The 18,884-nt window shown below is 49.9% G+C and overlaps 1 protein-coding gene and 1 pseudogene across 1 annotated transcript; both read right to left on the bottom strand.

Moving 5' to 3' along the window:
• Window positions 1-977: 977 nt before the first annotated feature.
• LOC139816957 (uncharacterized) lies at window positions 978-1,409 on the bottom strand. The gene has a single exon (XM_071784787.1). The coding sequence runs from the start codon at window positions 1,407-1,409 to the stop codon at window positions 978-980; it is 432 nt and encodes a 143-aa protein (XP_071640888.1).
• A 957-nt stretch (window positions 1,410-2,366) lies between these two features.
• Window positions 2,367-4,601, bottom strand: LOC139816958 (uncharacterized; annotated as a pseudogene).
• Between the last annotated feature and the right edge of the window lie 14,283 nt (window positions 4,602-18,884).

Raw genomic sequence — 18,884 nt, forward strand, 5'->3', positions numbered from 1 at the left:
CGACGCGCGATAAACCACCCGGTAAGCGGCAGGACAAGCTCCTCGCAACATTATACGATAAGAAACGTTGTCATACATTATCGCAATCTGCAGCAGTGTACTTGTCACGGTACACGTCTCCGTATATCAAAGATTTACCGCATATTGAAATTCGCGCAATCTCTATGGCTTCGCGATTATATAGACCTCAATACAAAATTTAGAACATTGGCCAAGAATGATTTTGTGAAAAATTTATACAAATTGATGAACAACGCTGTGTTTGGCAAAACCATGGAGAATGTGCGCAATCATGTTGACGTGCGAGTCGTGACTCATTGGGAGGGTAGATATGGCGCGGAGGCAATGATAGCAAAACCAAATTTTCATAGTTGAAGCGTCTTTTCGGAGAATCTAGTAGCAATAGAAATGCGAAAACTCGAGGTGAAGTTTGACCAACCAATCTACGTGGGTACGTGCATCCTCGATATATCCAAGACATGTTTGTATGAATTTCATCACGAGTACATGTTACCGTTGTATTGCAACAAGTGTAAAATCACGTACAGCGATACGGACAGTCTCGTTTATCACATCGAGTGCGACAATGTGTATGATACCATGAAGCGCCACATTAATAGATTTGACACTAGCGATTATGCGATCGATAATGCGTACGGTATCAAACTCGCCAATAACAAAGTTCCGGGCTTGATGAAAGACAAAAACAACGGTGCGATAATGACTGAATTCGTCGGGCTTAGAGCAAAGATGTACGCCTTGCGAGTGGACGGTAAGAAAGATACGAAAAAGGCTAAAAGTGTTAAGAGTAACGTCGTGTGTAGCCAGGTGGATAATGTTCGACGATTACACGCGGTGTCTGCGCGATGAAATTGAAATGACGCGACAGCAGACCTGCATAAGGTCCAAACAACACGAGGTGTACACAGTGCCCGAAACGAAAATAGCTCTAAATCCGTACGACGATAAGCAATATATTATACCCGGTTATACCAAAACGCTGCCATGGGGACATTATAAAATATCATTGTAAATGAATTATGTGAATTATCAAATCCTAACCACTTTACATAAACCTCATCTCCCCTTTTGCGCAAAACTTTTTCAACGAGATACACGTCGGGATTAGCAACGCGATGTAACTCGTATTCGTAGAAGCCGCCGGCGATGGGTTTTCCGCAGAAATCTTCCAACAGATACGTCACAGGATTAGTTTTCTGCACTTTGACGATTCTAAACACCTCCGTGGTCCAATTTGGCGTGTATCCTTTGTCGAAGATTGTCTTGAATTTACTCACGCGTACCGAGTCGCCCAATTTGAATGGCGCGGGAACAGCGATCTTTACGTGGCTGTACACCGTTGTTAGGAGCTTGTCGCCGATCGCGGGGGTAACATCGATGGGTCGCATGCCGATAGTTCGATGCTTTCGCGCGTTTTAATCCGATACGAGACCCGGCAGCGAGTCGATCCATTTATAATTTCCATTGAGCGTAAACATTTTTCACATGTCGTTCTTGAGCGTGCGATTGAATCGTTCGACGACCGATGCCTTCATTACGGAATAGGTCGAATAGTGATTGATATTATGTTTCTTCAAGAGTTTCTGCACGTTGGCGTTGTAAAATTCTTTTCCCTTGTCAGTCTGCAGATTGTTCGGAGATCTTCCGCCGTCTCGAATTATTTTTGCAATCGCCGTAGTAACCTCGGGTCCGCTCTTGGCCTTGAGCGGTACGGCCTATGCATGCTTGCTCAACACGTCGATAACAGTGAGTATGTAGTGGTAGCCTCTGTTGAATCGCGTGTATGGACGCATCTCGACCACATCCGCCTGCCACAGGTCATCGTATCCGCGCACTATGACGCGTCTTCGCGAAAAATTTCTTCTCGCAGGAGCGTGTAATTTTTCCACCAGCCACCGTTTCTCAGCTGATTGCTTTTTACTAGCCATGACGATGGCGCGCAACTGACGCAGAGATCAGATGCGCGTTCTTATCTATTTGCGATCATTTGCAATTACATTTTGAATCATCTTTTGAAGTTCGTTTAGGGTAATTTGCACGTTATTCTGGAATGCGGTCATTTTTCTCTCGATTTTATCCTGCCGATTTTTCAAAATTTGCACGCTCTGCTGCACGTAACGTTTATTGGCGGCAACACCATCATCTACAGGCGGCGCTATCCGTCGAATCTTGCGCGATTTCGCGTCAAAGTCGGTGGCGACCATGCAAAGAGCGTTGTCGCGCACGTAATTTCTGATTAATCCGCTCCATTAATAGTACGGTTCCGCACCGCCCTTTCCGAGCGATATACCAAAACTTGTTGATCGGCATTTCGATGTTGATTGAACGGATCACTGTCGCGCCATTTAATTTATAATAAGTCCAGCCTCGCGAAGTTCCTCGATAATCGACAGGATCTCGTTATCGTGACCGGTGTGACCCGCTAGGCGCGAAGCTTCGAGCAATCGGAGACGATCTACGAGCTCGTTGGGATCGTCCCAATAAACATAGTCGATCTTGTTGTCGTTTAATGTTATGGCACGCGGTATACCTTTTCCAGCTTTTTTACACGAAATCGACGATGCAATTATATGGTCGATGTTGTTGCCGTTTAATGTCATGGCACACGGTATACCTTTTCCAGCTTTTTTACCCGAAATCAACGGTGCGATTATATGTATGTACTTGTATCCCCTGTTGCCCTTTATTTGAGTGAGCATCATAATTGCGTTTATGAGCATTCGTCATCAACAGAATGTTCTTGTACGCTTGCATATCGTCCTCCGTGTAGATATCGACATTGGGATATTTCTTAAAGATCAACTCGTAAAGACCGCGTGTGCCATTGTATCGTATGCCGTCGATAATTATCTTGTCTGCGTGGTTTACGTCAAAACGTTTATTACCGAGCATCATTCCATCGTTGCTAAAATAAACGCCGTACTTGGTGTTTATACCGCTTTTTTCATCGTCGCTCAGAACTGCCCCGACGTACTTTTGGCTCAATGGACCCAATTCATCTCGTAACGTTCTTGACCCTCAGGTGTTTGCAACTTCTGTCGAACGGACTTCACGAGTGGGTCATTCGTGGTTTCGAAAACATCTTCGTTTGCGAGTGATTTGAGCATTGCGGGTTGTACGGAAGGTGCAAAGGTTATCAGTGGTTCATTCAATGGACCTTTCGATCGTTTCGCTTTACGCGGTTGTAAAATTTTGGTTATTTCGCTCAAATTAGATGGCACATTTATCGATCGTTTCAACGTAACCGGAGTTGAAACCATTATAGAGTCGTTAAACAAGGCGTTTGGTCGTTGTCGTTTGAGCTTCGGCTCTTCGTCTTTCCACGCCGTTTCATTCTCAATCTTTGACACATCAGATTCTTTGCTAACGGTGTTTTCGGCAATCTGCCTTAGAGGCTCGATGATAGGTTTAAAGTGTCTTTCCAACGCGATATTTTGCTCCATTTTACCAGTTTTCAAGGCGTGATACTTTTTGCGAATCGAATTGCTCGTTTTCGCAATTTGATTTGCTATCCTCTCGCGCTCTCCATCTGACCATTCGAAATCGCGCTGTCCTTGTCTATCACCACGAATCCATACTTTTGTTGCCAACACGTATGACACAATTTACTGAAATCATCGTAAGACATATCTGTGTTTACGTGATCGTTGTATATGTGTTTTAGATTGGTACCATCCTGTTGTGGCAGCCGGCGTCAGCCACCAGGAAGTCGCTGAAAGTACTGGAGACATTGTACGACGCGACAGGTTAAAAAGATCGATGCAATCTGTCAAATTGCAATTACTCCGATTTGTTTGACAGGACTTCGTGTCTCCTAGCAACCGGGTTTTGCAAAAAGTCGCCCATAGATGGATGTCGTAAATCGTATTTTAAATTCTGTCGTGAGGAAATATAAAGGCGTGCGGTTTTGAGGAAATTCGGCGATTCGGCGAATTGTCCTGGCGATACATATACAGGTCAAAACGCCTCGTCTTTTGATTCCTTCTTCCTCTTGATCAGATTTTCGCTGTCAAGAGGAAGGAGGTTGCGCGCGTCGCAGCCCCAGGCGCTAATCGCCCAGTGGAAGGCGCTAGGCCTCTTCCTCCAGGCGCTAGTCGCTCAGTTTCCGGCGCAGGACGCCTGGCTCACGGCTCCAAGCCGTCGTCTGCCGGCGCAAGGCGCCCTGCTCCCGGCGCCAGTCGCCCAGTCTCCGTCGCTCCACCGACTCCTAGCGCTAGTTGCTCTTCGACTTCCTGCGCTAGTCGCTCGTCCCCCGGCTTAACGCCGACTTCCGGCGCCGGTCGCCCCACCGGCCATTCGCCAATCCTCGGCGCAAGTCGCCCAATCCCGGTGGAATCAACAACGCCGAAGAGGAAACGGCCATTTGAAATCGGGACGTCGACGCCAGATTCAGGAGGGTCTACGCCGAAGAATCCGTGGGTTCTTTCACCCCTGATCTCTACGCCTCCGTTATCACCCATCATCATGAGGACTACTGAAGGGACGCAGACATTACAGCAGGAGAATCCAGATTCCTCGACGCAGAAGGAACATCGAGAAAAACAGGATTCGTCAACGCAGACGGAATCATCTGGATCCATTCTAGCAGAGAAAAGGGAAGCAGCAACGCAGACCAAACAGCGTGGAGGACGAAGACAAAGACGAGGACGACGCGGAAAATAATTTTGTGAAGCAAGAAATATTTTGCAAAAATGTTGTAATGCTCAAAAATAATATAATTAAATATGTTCAAATAAAAATGTTAAAATAAATAACAACAAAAAAGCAACAACAAAAATCTTAGCGATTATTTAATCGGACGACGTTACGTCCAAACTGTTTAAACATAATCAATAAATTCGCGTTGTCGCGTATAAGATGGTATCTTCGCATACGTCTGACAAAGATAAAAAGAGTCAACGTCCGCGTGCCGGCCCATTGCAAAGTATTCTCTTATCGTATCCTGCATGTCGCACGTCACGTCATCAAAAATAAAAATAGAATTCGGGAGCGCCTCGCTCGGCGGAATAACGTCACTGTTATTCGAGAACGTAAAGTAGCCAATCTCTTCTATCGGTGTTAGTATATTCTCTAAATATCGATATTTCGATTGTTGCAACGATTTCGAGTACACATACACGTTCTCGAAACGTACACCGTGCGGAATTTCCAGCAAGCTTATCAAGACGTTTGTCTTGCCGCGATTCGACGGACCGCAGATGATACCGCGTATAGAAATCGGTAGCATGCCTCCATGTTTGCGTACTTCTTTCGTTAACTGCATCCTATCGTCAAAGTTTGTCACTTTGATCGTCCGCGATTGTCGTACGAACCGCATTTTACCTCCCCTCCACAACGAATGAAAAACAATATCGAGAAAGCTGGCCTATTTATAGAGGCGCGTAGAGCTGAGATGCTTAGTCGTTAAAATGTTTTTGCTCGTGTCGGATAACAGCGATATTTACGATTTAACCGCCGAGCAGTTAAAGTAAATACCAAAGGTCATTCTACTACGACAGTTTTATAATTACATAGATTACTTGTGGGATAAGCTTCCCGAACATATCAAGGCAGATTTGGAGGTTCAGCAATATCGGCGCTGTTTAATACATTATAATTTGCCGTGTCAGCAAACGCACATCGACGGTCCGCCGCCGTTGATAAAAAACTGCGGCGAATGCCGCCGAAGATAGGTCGAGGTCTGTTGAATCGCGCGATAAACGCGCTTCCGATCGAATTACATATCCCCGGCTATCAATTTTGCGGTCCGGGAACTCGTTTAGAAACACGATTGGCAAGGGGTGATCGGGGTATTAATCTATTGGACGCAGCGTGTCGCGAGCACGACATAGCCTACTCGCGTAGCAACGATCTCGCAGAACGACACGTGGCAGACAATATACTCGCCGCGAAAGCGCGAAAACGTGTCTGTTTGAAGTTGAAAGAGAAAGAGAGAGAGAGAGAGGTTGTTTTGGTTTTTTGCGGCCATTAGTGGCAGTTGTAATACGATAGGTCGGGCCGCGCATTCAACGTAGGCCAGTGAAAAAGGCGCGCAAGCGGCGCCGACTACGTTGCGTCCCAGGCGGCGAGGCGCGAGTTTACCGCGCATGCTTGAGCATGTTGGGAGGGGCGCGCAGCCCGGGCGAGCGAGCATTCGTCTCCCAGACATCGTGCGTGATACATAAGTTCGAGTCGAATACGTAATTGCATCATCCTTTCGCAGTTAAGTTGCGAGGTAGCCGAGATCTGCCTCTCCGTGTGCAGTAAAGAATATAATTGTTGATCATATACGAATCATCTTGCGGACAACTATTATCGTCGCAGAAAGGAAGCCAGGGAGATACGTCCCGGTAGGCCATACCGGCACGTGAAAAGCTAGAGGAAGGAAGCCATTTTCTGGAACGTTCGAGAAAGCCTTTCCGTGCTTGATACTAGAAGTCATCGAGAAACTCACATATACTCAAGGTTAAACTTATCGAGGAACTCAGATATACTCAAGGTTAAACTCATCAATTCCGAGGTAACCGTTTGAGCACGAGCGTTAGAATTTCACCTAACGTTACTCAAGGGATCCGCAAGGGATAATTAAACCCCTGACGGTTACAAATTTGCCACTTGCTAAACTCAGAGAGCAAGTTAACTCATTGGATTGTGCACAATTTATTTCGAGTCAATTGTATAACACTGAGCTCAGTCTAAGAGTCCAGTAAATTAATTATTTCTTTAGTAGCAACCATTTTATTTACAAGGAAAACTTTACTTCTTTTTTTTGTGCTATTGATTCATTATAATTGATTATACAATATCTTTTATCGTTTATTACGTTAATTTGCGAACATTCGTTACATTCACTTGTATTACGTACTAAATGAGAATGCGTTCTTCGCGAAATATAAATCGTTTCAGGCGTTGTAATAAAACTATCGAGTAACCGTTTTCGTGCGTTGCTATAAAAGTTCTTACTCAATTACTTTATATTATTCTACTAAGTATTTTGCGAATCCTTAATTATCGAATATTACGTTTATGCTTTGGTAAATTAATGTGTCAATCAAAAACCGAAGGCCTATGAGTATGAGAAATCAAGAAATTCTTATAGTTTATTTTTTTTTACTGAATACATGATTTTGCTGGAAATGAGCCGTTCGTTCAAGAACAAACGTCTATATCATAAATCGTAAAAGGCCGATTAAGAATATTCATTATTAAAACTAAAAGATTGATACATTATTTCAATGACTGTTTAAATTATGTTTGCATTGAATTTCATGTTTTAAATGATTTACGTGAATAATTAAATAATCCTTTCTTTGATATTACGTAATTTGTTTTACTTTGACTACGTCAAGAGAAATTATGAGCTTACATATTATTACCATTCCTTTTATAACGAACCTGATTACATAACAAAGAGATGCATCAGTGAATTCAAAATATATTTTGTCATAATTTAAAAAAAAGGACTGTTCTATAATAACCATTTATTTGTTCTTTTATGCATTTATATTACTCATATTGTATTTTATATTACCAATGTATAATTTTGTTCACGAATACTGGGAAGGTTTTAGGGCCCTTCTCCTATGCAACAAATGTTGGTATTCTTTGTATAGTTCTGCCCAATCTAAACTTTTCTGAATTACATAAATCACGAAACGCAATCTTTCTCTCTCACCAAACGGATTCTTTTTATTTGTTTCTTTTTCATCAAATTCTCGAGTTCAGGCTCGTGCGCGAGCTTGTGCAAACAGTGTCACCGCAAACGATTCGACTCTCGGAAAGAGAGCTGCGGCTACAGCCGTCTGTAGTGCGATTCTGTAACTCGTTATGCGTCGTTATGTGCTCATAACGACAGTTGCGCAGCTTTTTTCTTATATAGTATACCTGCGCAACTGTCGTTATAAACACATAACGACAGCATAACGAGTTACAGAATCGCACTACTGGGCGGCCATGAAGGCTAAAACGAAACTCGGTATGGGTTTGGAAACGAAGAAAAAGAAAAAGACCAAGCGAATATTTCCGGTAGCGAAACGCGGCGATATCCTACCGATCCTGCCGTTATTAGGAGTTCTCGGCTTGTTGGTCGGCGGAGCGGCGGGAGTCGCAAAGGCCGTGAATGATAACAAAGCCGCGCGATGTCAGCTGGAAGAGATGCAACGTCACAATCGCGCCACGGAAGGTCACAGACTTTATCTCGCTCCGTATAAACGCGGACGGGGAGTTTTGAGAAAAAAAACGTCGAAGAGACGCTAAAAATCCCCAAGGGTGTAACTACCAATGTACAACTGTAACAATTGGCAGAACGTATGCGCATTCCATATTTTAGAGGTATTTTCATGCGCGACTCGCTACCGATCGGCGGTATACGTCGAAACAAGAGCGGTATCGTGAATTTGGATAATACTGAGGGACCGGGTACTCACTGGGTGGCGTACGCGAAGAGGGGAGATCGTGTCATATATTTCGACAGTTTTGGCAATCTTCGACTACCGAGAGAATTGGCGCAGTATCTAAAGAACAATGTAATAGAGTACAATCGCACGCCTTATCAGCGATACAATCAGAGCAATTGCGGACAATTGTGTCTGCGTTTTCTACAGTCGGTTGACAATCAATTTAAAGACCGGCGTTACGCTGTTTAATTTCAGTATTCATTCAAACATGTCACTGACATTTACGCTCACCGGCAAGAGCAACATCCTCGCGGTAAGCTACTTTCCCGCCGTGGATTTGAGCGACGGCGATTACGAAGCTCGGTCTGACAGATTTTGAAACTTATCACACGATACCGAATGTAAATTCGTCGAATAATAAATTCTACTATGACGACGACGACAAGGAGATTACCATTCCCGAAGGATCGTACGAACTGCGTGATATAGACATGTATCTGAAACGTGCTCTTTTATGGGACCAATCCAATAATGTCTCGACAAACGAAGATGAACCGCACCCATTGATTATTATTCGTGCTAATAACAATACGATGAAGAGCGAGATCAAGTGCGCTTATCGGATAAATTTCACAAAACCGAACAACATTGGATCGCTGCTGGGATTTTCAGCGAATCGCCTGCTGGAGTCGCGACAATGGCACGAATTGGATGTTCCGCTAAATACCATCAACGTAAACATCATTCGCATAGAGTGTAACGTGACAGCAGGTGCATACAGCAACGACAAGTATGTGCACACGATACACGAGTTTTCACCGAGCGTGCCTCCAGGATATAAGATATCGGAATCGCCGGCACAGATCATTTACCTTCCGATCATCATACGGAGCATTTCGGACTTGACGCTTTGCGTCGTGAATCAGGACGGTCGATTGATTGATTTTCGCAGAGAAGAGATCACCGTTATACTGCATGTACGAAGACGACAGCGATAACGTGAGATGCTCGTACTGAACGAAGCTGAGCAGATGCAACAGACGAGAAACAAAATTAGAGAGACAATCCGATCTCCAAAGAAGAAATTCACTGCGTCGAACGTTGAATTTTTGAAATCATTGGGTTTCGTCGTACGAAATGGCTAATATCTTAAACATTGGAGGTGAACCGATCTTTGACGACAACGTCGTCAAGATTGAAACACACACGTACAATCTGTACGCCAATACAACGTGGCCAACGTTTGGACATAACGATGAAATAAAAATACCCATTTTTATGTATGAGCACATGCGCGCGATCGGCCAATCAAAAACGAGTATAGCGCGAGAGCTTGTTCTCAGTTAGTTTTTAAGTCGCCGGTTCGCGGATGTACTGTCTGGCGGTTACGAGCTCTGTATCTTCTGATATTGTAATAAAAGTACGTTATCCTATACGAGCAATCCATTCTGTCTACCGACTACTGAACCCTACCGACGAAACGTTAATCGCAAGACGTAAAACCCATACAACAGCAGGATTTATACACATTGCCGTGCGAGAGCTTTCTCTACGTTGAAGGAAGATTGACGATAAAGAGAAAAAATGAGTCTGTGGCAACGCTTGCGAATAATTGCGTGGCGTTCATGTTTGATGAAATTCGATATGAGCTCAATGGCATGGAGATTGATCGCAACAGAAACGTTGGCATAACCAGTACCATCAAGAACTATGTATCGTTTACAAATGACAAAGCAAAAATTATGCAAAATGCTGGATGGGATATTTTATCCCCGGAGGGATATTTCAACTTTTGCGTACCGCTCAACACATTGTTGGGCTTTTGCGAGGATTACAAACGCGTGGTTGTTAACGCTCGTCACGAATTAATTTTAATACGAGCGCGTAGCGATAACAATTGCATTGTAGGAAATCCGGCGACGGAGCCGGAAATTGAATTGTTTAAAGTACAGTGGCGAATGCCTCACGTCACATTAAACAAGATCAATAAGCTATCCATGCTACGGGCCTTGGAAAGCGGGCAATATCTTATTGTTAGTTTCCGTTCGTGGGATCTGTATGAGTACCCCATATTGCAGAGCACGACCAAGCATTCGTGGGCCGTCAAAACGGCAACTCTGCTGGAGAAGCCGCGGTACGTCATCTTTGCGCTGCAGACCTGGCGCAAGAATATCATGTCGCAAGATGTTAGCGTATTCGATGACTGTAACTTGACCAACGTGAAATTTTATCTAAATTCTGAATTTTATCCGTACGATGACGTGAATCTGGATTTTGGCAAAAATCGATACGTCGTCTTTTTCGATATGTATGCGCGTTTTCGTAAAGCTTATTACGGATGCGACTACTTCGATACGCTTTGCACCGTGGTTACATTCCTGACAAAAGAACCTTTTGTTGTCATTGATTGCTTGCGACAAAACGAATCTGTCAAGAGCGCCACCGTGGATGTGCGAATAGAATTTGACTGTAAAGAGAATGTACCGGCAAATACTACTGCCTATTGTCTCATCTTGCATGATCGCGTAATTGAATACTGTCCGTTGTCGAACGTAGTGCGCAAAATATCTGCTGATATTGCAACATAAGCAGAGTAAAGCCGTTTATTTAAACAGACAAATTCCCCGGGGGTTGAAGCCCCGGGGGTACAGTAATAAAAATACAGAAGATACGGTATACGGCCGCACGCCGAATTTATTTAATAATATGGGCGGGGACAAGAGGCCCCCCCCCCGCCAGTGGGTCATCGCAAGGCGGATTGGGGGACTGCCCAATCGCGATCGGTATACAAATATAAAAATATCACGGCAAATGGCCCCTGGGCCTATCACAGATGGATGTATGTCAAAGGTTAAAATTGACCCAGGGGCCTGCGTGCGGCATATCTTTAAGATAAAATTGGTCTTGTTACGCGGCACATTCACACTCGCATAAGATACAATAAAGTTTTCGCGGTATTCACACTCGGAACATGTAGGTCCACACGGATAAATAATAAGAATATAAATAACAAAGAAAAAATAAGACGCATATTGCGGACAGGACATCGAATATATACAATAAAAATAAATTACGCGGCATTCACACTCGAAGACACATAAATATCACGAAGGACTAGAAAAAGAAGAGAAAAACTTAGAGCCGCTCCTACTCGTTGGTGGGCCAACGCCGGTGAATTGCGCGGGGCGGCGTGGCAAGCACCCCATCAGCGGAGGGACGAGGAAGAGCAGCGTACTGGCGCACGCCAGACACATGCTCCTCGTAGATGTCCCTAGACCAGCGAATGGTATCCGAGACAATGAGGCGGCGCATCATGGTCGCATACGCGCCGCCAACGCGCAGCGTTCTCAGCACCTCCTCATTGGCCGGATCCCAGGAGCCGAAGGCGCCGACGACAAAGGCCGTCACGACCACACGGTACCCCTTGCGCTGGAGCGCCTCAGCAAGGGGAGAATACTTGGCAAGTTTTCTCTCCCTTGCGTCCTTGAACCCCTGCCAACGGTTTTCAAAGGACACCGTAACGCCGCATATGACGACACTCTTGGAGGGCTCGTGCCTGATCACAAGATCAGGTCGTAGCCCCTCAAGTTCCCCCTCGACGCCCTCGACCCGCTGGTTTACCCGTACATCTCCCGGCAGCCGACAAGCCTTCCAGAGGCAGTGCAAGACGGCGTCGTGCCTCATCTGTATGGCGGCAGAATGGACGCTGCAATGATTTAAAACATGGGGAAGGGTCTCGGCTGCCCCCCCGCAACGCCGACACCTTTTGTCCGGCTCCCCCCAACGACGTGCACCGTTAAGAGGGAGGACATCCAACTTGGCGCAATGGATAAAGCGCCAGTCGGCGAAGCGGGTGAAGCTGCCATTACGGGCAAAGTGATTGCTCGCCCTCGCTCGCAACGACACCTCGAACACTTTCCCCTGATCGGACTTGCTTAACAGCAGGTCTGTATAATATTCTATCACAGCTGAGCGCAAACGATGTACCACCTGGGAGCGAGCTCCTGGTGGCATTTTCACCATCGCGCCTTTGGCACCCCTGCATATCACCATCATCTCCTCGGTAGCTGCACACTATTCCCACCGGAGCGACAATCTCTCGGACTGTCTCCGCGCGGCATTCCGAGCCCTCGACCACAGTGAGCGCTCCCCGCCCTCTCGCATCCGACCTTCGAGCGAACCCGAGAGGAAAGATGCGAGCTCCTCGTTACTGGGAGGATGACCGATACGCCTAGCTGCAACCTTACGCAGCGACGCCCACGCGAGCCCTCTGACTGTCCCATCGCTAACCGTAAGCATACGGAAAGCGTGCGCGACGGACAGGACGTCCGCGAGGTCGGCGAGCGGAAGCAGTCCACATTCCCCCCGGGTGGGAGGGAGGTAAACTGGTTCCGCGCTTGTGCACGCTGCGGGAGATTGAGCCAGGCCTTAGCGGCCCTCCGGACCATTTTGTCCGCAGCTATCAATGGACGCTTCTCCACTGCGGCCCCCCGAAGCAGAAAGTCTAACCGCGGCAACAAGTGTGTTGCAACGACTTCGACTCTCTGCCACGGGGTAAGCAGGGATCGGTCTACCGCCCGAAAACCCCCGAGCAGACCATCAATGGTCTGAAATGGCGTAGCGTTGACCGAAAATCCAGTCGGGACACCAAGGTGGCGATAAGACTCGCCCTCCGCCAGATGATGAACAGGCTGTCCCTGGATTTCGAACGCTGTGGGCAGAACCCTGCTGCCCGCCCCCGCACCGACGTGCAGGGTAGCACACTTAGCAGGGTGAACTGCAACCCCGCCGACAGCGCTGCGTCCTCTACGGCGGCAAGAAGCCGCCGCATTCCCTCGGGCGAGTCGGCAACGAGTGCAATGTCGTCCGCGTATGCTAGGATGTTAAAGCGTGAGCCCAATAGTTCCAACCCCGCATCGACCGCAGTGACTGCACGCAGTACTTCGTCAATACCGAGGTCGAAACCAATCGGGCTCCACGGACAACCTTGCCGCACCCTCGAGCGAACAGGGATAGGCGCAGTGAGCCCGTCGACCGTTTGCACCCGCCTGGAGCAACCATCATACATGGAATTCCATACATTAATAATGCCCCCCGGCACCCCGGCGCGAACGAAAGCGCGGATCGTCGAATGGGGGATCGACCCAAACGCATTGGAAGGATCCAACCACCCAACAACCACCTGCCGCCGAGTCTTCCGGCAGTGCGTCAGGATCTCCTGAAAGACGAAGTTGTGCTCATAGCACCCCTCGTCCCGCAAGAATCCCTTCTGCGCCGGACTTAGTTTCCGAGACTTGATCACCCAATCGGTCATACGATCGGCGATGAGCGCCGCAAAAAGCTTGGGAGTCGTGTCTCTTAGCGCGAGAGGGCGCCAATTATTTAAATCATTCCGGTCGCCTTTTTTATAGACCAATACGGTCTTGGAGGTTTTCCAGGACGCGGGGACTGCCTCGAGCCTGAGACACGCATTGTAACTTGCGGTGAGGAGCCGCATGCCAGGATCCGCTGCACGCAGGTTACGGTAAGTGATACCGTCGGGACTCGGCGCAGAGTTCGTCATACACCGGACCCGACGATCCACCTCCTGCCACGTAAAGGGATCCATAAGACAGCAGCATCCTCGCCCTGACTCGAGGGGTCAGGTTGCTCCACTTCTACACCAGGGTCGCCCAGATCCTCCCCTCCGCAGTATAGTCTTTCGAAATACTGCTGGACCCGCTCCTTCGGCACTTGGCAGAAGTCAGCGGGCCCCTGCAGCACCTCTCGGACCGCTTTGCGTCGGTTCGCCCTGTACAGAGCCTGAATGCGGGTGGCTTCGCGCACCCAGCCACGACGCCTTTCTTCCGATTGCGAAGGAGGGCCAGCCTTTTTTTTTCGCAGGGGAAATGCTTTACGCATACCTCAGCCCCGGATTAGGGCCGCGGTTATGTGGGACTCTCCCGTATGCGGGCCTACCCACTAAAACTCCTGCGGGTGTTTACCTCTGGCACTTAGCTGAAGGGTGCCCGGGAATCGCTGAGCAGCATGCTTCCGGGCACCCCCCGCACCGTTAATCCCTAGGGATGGAGAGGAGGTATCCCAATTGGGAAGTACCTCTCCCCCCACAGTCTCAACATTTTTGGGAATCCTTCCTACTCCGCGACGGGTCGGGGACACCACCTCCGACTCCGTCGCCCAACTCCTGGGAGGCATCAGGGAGGTGGAGCATTATCCTCATTCCACATCCCCTCCCTCTCCCCGGCCGATGCCCGTGGTGCTACGTGCGCGGCGCTGGTGCGCGCCATGCGCACGCACCACGGGCGACGGCCCTCCCTCATATCCGGATGCTATCACGGGGGGTGGTGTGGTGGGGCGGGCGAAACCAACTGTGTACTCCGTCGGTCTTTGGGGCCGGAAGCCGCTGCGCGCGGCTTTTTAACCCGGCTAAGCGCCCGCCCCACCTCCCCGTCATCCGCTCTCTCCGCGGCGCTGTAGCAGTGCCACGTTGTCGCGCAGATGCACTGCGCGATCCGTACGCGGTTTACGCGGGGGCCCCGGGCGGGCGCGGTTTGCGCCGCGCCCACCGGCCAGAGGTCTCCCGCCTTTTCTATTGGCTCGGGGGGGTCCCGGGCGGGCGCGATTGTCATCACGCCTATCACCCGGAGGCCCCCCACCTACCCCGTCGCCTCTAAAAGGCGGTGTGGGAAAGGTTGTGGCGGCGGCGGCTGGCGCCCCGCCGCGGGTACCACCCCCTTGCGCTCCCGCTCGGCCTGCTCCTTCCGTGAGATGACGACCTCACAGAAGGAAGCAAAGGCTCTCCAGTTCGCCTCCCCTCCCAGCATCGCTCTCACGATCGCCGGGAAAGAGAGGTCCTGCCCTATTTGGGCCTCGAGCGCCGCGCGCTCAGTTCCCCACGCCGGACACACGGCTAGCGTATGCTGGGCCGTGTCCAGCTCATCCCCGCAGTGCTGGCACTGCGGGGTGGGGTCTCTCCGGATCCAGCACAGGTAGTCACCGAAGCACCCATGCCCGGTGAGCACCTGTGCTATCTGGAAGGAGACCCCCCCCCCCCTCGACCGCTCAAGCCACTCGCGAAGGAGCGGAGCGACCGCCACTGTCCGATTGGACAGCCTTGGGGCGGCCAATTGCTCCGCCCACCTCGCGAGCATGGCCCGTTCGGCGCGTGCCTTTACCGCACCGCACACGCTAGGGGCGAGCACGTCACCTCTACCCCTCGCTTCCGCGTGGAGCTGGCGCATGCGCTCGTACACAAACGCGTACGATTCCGCGACCAGCTCCAGAGGCGGAAGGCCCGTGAGGACCGTGGCCGCCTCGTACGACACGGTGCGGTAGCACCGCGCCACAGTATATACAGTAGCGTAACTCTCTGTCGGCACTTTTGATGTTAGCGTGGATGAAAATAAACTGCACATGCGCGTGCGAGGTATGTAGTAACCAATCAGAGCACCGATAATCTGTCTCATTTCCTCTCACTGTTATAAGTCTGTTTCTCTTTCTAATTTATTGTTGCGTGTCAGACGCGCGTGTTTTGATTGGGATAATGTATGGAGACGCATGTTTGACGTGCGTTATAACGCGCAGAAACGCATGCATAAACAACAAGGGTTACATTTGAGATAGAAATAAAACGTGATGTTGTAACCGGACGGTACTACAGGAGGCACGAATCAACGCTACGTGTCCTTAGAAATCAACGGTCGCCACTCGGTTTGACCTTTGAACCACCGAGAAGGTAAGTATCGAACGATCTCTCGAATCATTAATTAGACTAATTCTCTTCTTTTTTCAGGTTCCTGCCACCGCTGGATCATCGCCGTCATCGATCAGGATCAACGCTGCCACCGGAATCCAGGATCAACGAGGGACTTCGAGTGATCGACGCCAATGGATCAGGTGAGTAGAAGGTAAGTCCAATTTAATAAATTTTCGAAATCTTTTACGAAAAGGATGTTTAATTTATTCAATTATATTGATTTCCAGTGTTGGTTGTACACAAAACTTTAAGTCACAAAAGATGTCGGACGCTCGGATACGTGGGCACATACGCCCCGTTTATCTACGACGCACGATCTTATTTCGGTCTAAAAAGGCCGTTCGTCTTTGTAAAGACGACAATTAACGCGTTCCGCGGGCGTTGCCGGTTGTTACGAATGTTGGCGAGCCGTAATTATAGCACTTGTATGACGATCGCGGTGACTTAGCGCGACGAAACAGAGCGAGTTGATTACGTGTTACACGCTCGAACTTCTCCGACAGACTGCCTCGAGCCCTCTTCTTCTCTCGGGCTCCCTACCTACGGTGCTTTTTTCCCCCACCACAGGGTATTCGGTCGCTTTCTCCTCACGGTAATTTTCCGCTCGCCGCGTTAACAATGGTTGTTTACGACTTTCGGGTCGACAGGTGTGCGCCAGATGTTCGCCGCTACGCAGTTACAATATATGTTGCCCGCTCCCCGCTGTGCCCTATGTCCGCGGTGGAAATTTCCATTCGGAGTACCATCCATTCGACGTCCGGAGACGGACCCCGGGTAGTGGTTTTTCAACTCCCACATTCATCGACCCACGACGACGCCGACCCGCGCGCACGACTTCTCCTTTGTCCCTTTACGCGACCCCGGGTCGACTTCTCGGAGAAGATGTCTGCGTCGCGATCGCGACCTCCGCCGTTGACGGCGACCCCCTGGTCCCGCTTCGGCGGTCCCTCTTAGCCCGATTCCGAGCTCATTCCCCGTTGACGACGTCCGGTTCCCGAGTTCCGGCGACATGTCGCCGTATCTCGCGTCCGGGCGATCGGACATTGGCGGCGACCCGCTCCCCAAGTGTACCGGGTCTTATTCGTCGTGACCCGCTGGTCTTTTCCCGCGGATGACGCTCGGTTACCTACTTGACCTCCCGGTGGTCGTATCGCGCTGTCCCTTCGGGCCTGCCAACGACGCCGACCCCTCCTGACACTTATTCCGTACCTGGTACGATGCCTTCCGCGGGTTTTCCCCGTGGAAGATGTCCAGGTCGCGAGATGGCGGACGGTTCTGCAACTTTGTCGCCGGTCGCTGGATTTTGTCGGCGACCGGATATGGACGTTCGTACGGACTTCCCTGTTAGTCAGGGATGTCTTTTTCCCGGGGATGACTCACCTGGGGCGAGTTCCCGGACGGTCCGCCATTTCGTTACCCGGCCGACGGGTCTCACCGGGACCCGGCTTCGCGGTCTCGGCGAAGTGGCCCCTGATGTCAGGAGTGCTCGACTCCCGTAGATGACGCCCCTAGCGCAAGTTCGCGGACGGTTCCCCCTCTCCTGTCCGCGTTCCCGCACCGCGTCGCCAACCCCGTATGCGCGACTTGCGGGCCCCCTGCTTTAGTCAGGGACGTGTGCTTTTATCGCAGTGCCGTCGGTTCAAAAGTTTCCCGACGGTCCGCCATCTTTTTTATCTCTGGCCAGATTTCGACTCTGACCCGCGTGTCGTACTTCGCGGATCTACCTCGACGATCAGGACTGTTCATTTAACGCGCGTGTCGCCTAGTTACTATAAGTGCGGACGGTCCGTCCGTTTCGCTCTACGCCGTTTTTTCGCACCGTGGACCGTCACGGTTCGTCCGTAATACCTTTTGTGAGCGTCCCGATCATTCGCACGGTCGCCTCCCCTGTCTCGCAAGTGTGAGCGAGCTCAGGCCCTGGCGTGCCGCCGCACGAGCTCCTGTACCCGCGCCGTCGGAATTGAACTCGAAACTGCGTAACTGAAAATAAAACACCCTTATGTCTATTCGTGCGCCGGATGCGGTCACTCTCCTTCCTCCTAAGTCGTCAAAATAAACGAAAACCAATCGATAACGGCTGCTGCCGGTGACCTCATCCTCGGGACGCGAACGCTTGACTTAATACTAATTGGGACGTGGCTCCGCCTCGTCCACCTCCGAACCACTGCTACCCTCCGGGCTCCGGAAGGAGACCGTGGACCCGTGGTCCTCTGTGGCGGGTTCGCCCCCGGTCATTTCCTCGTCTGCCATCGCCTCGGAAGCGCGCGTCTCCGCCCCCGGGATCTCCGGGAGCTCGGCCTCGAGCATCTTCACAATCTCCCTGAGCGCACTCAGGTCAGTTGGCATTTCGATCTCGTCCATCGGGGTCAAACCCCGCTCCCGAGTCCCCGGACTCTGAATCAGCGAGACCGTCGCCTCGCACGCCGGTCCCGGCGCCTCCACCGTCTCCCCAATCGGCACGGCCGCGCCGTCCGGCTCCACCCGCTTCGCCAGCAGACGCACTGCCTCCTCCGAAAAGCGCCGCAACACCACCTTCGGTGCCTGGGGATTAGTAACGCGAGCCGCGCTTGCGTACGGTCGCAATGTACAACCAGACGCGCGCTATATATTTATTTATTGGCACTATATATTTTTTAATTATATATATATATATATAGGTTAGGTTGTAACCGGGCCGAGGAGTGATACCCCCCTTATTATCAAAGGTGTGTCTCCGACACGGTCGACACTCG

This window comes from Temnothorax longispinosus, chromosome 7 (assembly GCF_030848805.1).
Source record: "Temnothorax longispinosus isolate EJ_2023e chromosome 7, Tlon_JGU_v1, whole genome shotgun sequence".
NCBI classification, from domain to species: Eukaryota; Metazoa; Arthropoda; class Insecta; order Hymenoptera; family Formicidae; genus Temnothorax; species Temnothorax longispinosus.

What these genes read in the sequence shown, in the direction of transcription:
- LOC139816957 (XM_071784787.1), bottom strand. Translation starts at nt 1,409, where the DNA reads ATGCGACCCATCGATGTTACCCCCGCGATCGGCGACAAGCTCCTAACA.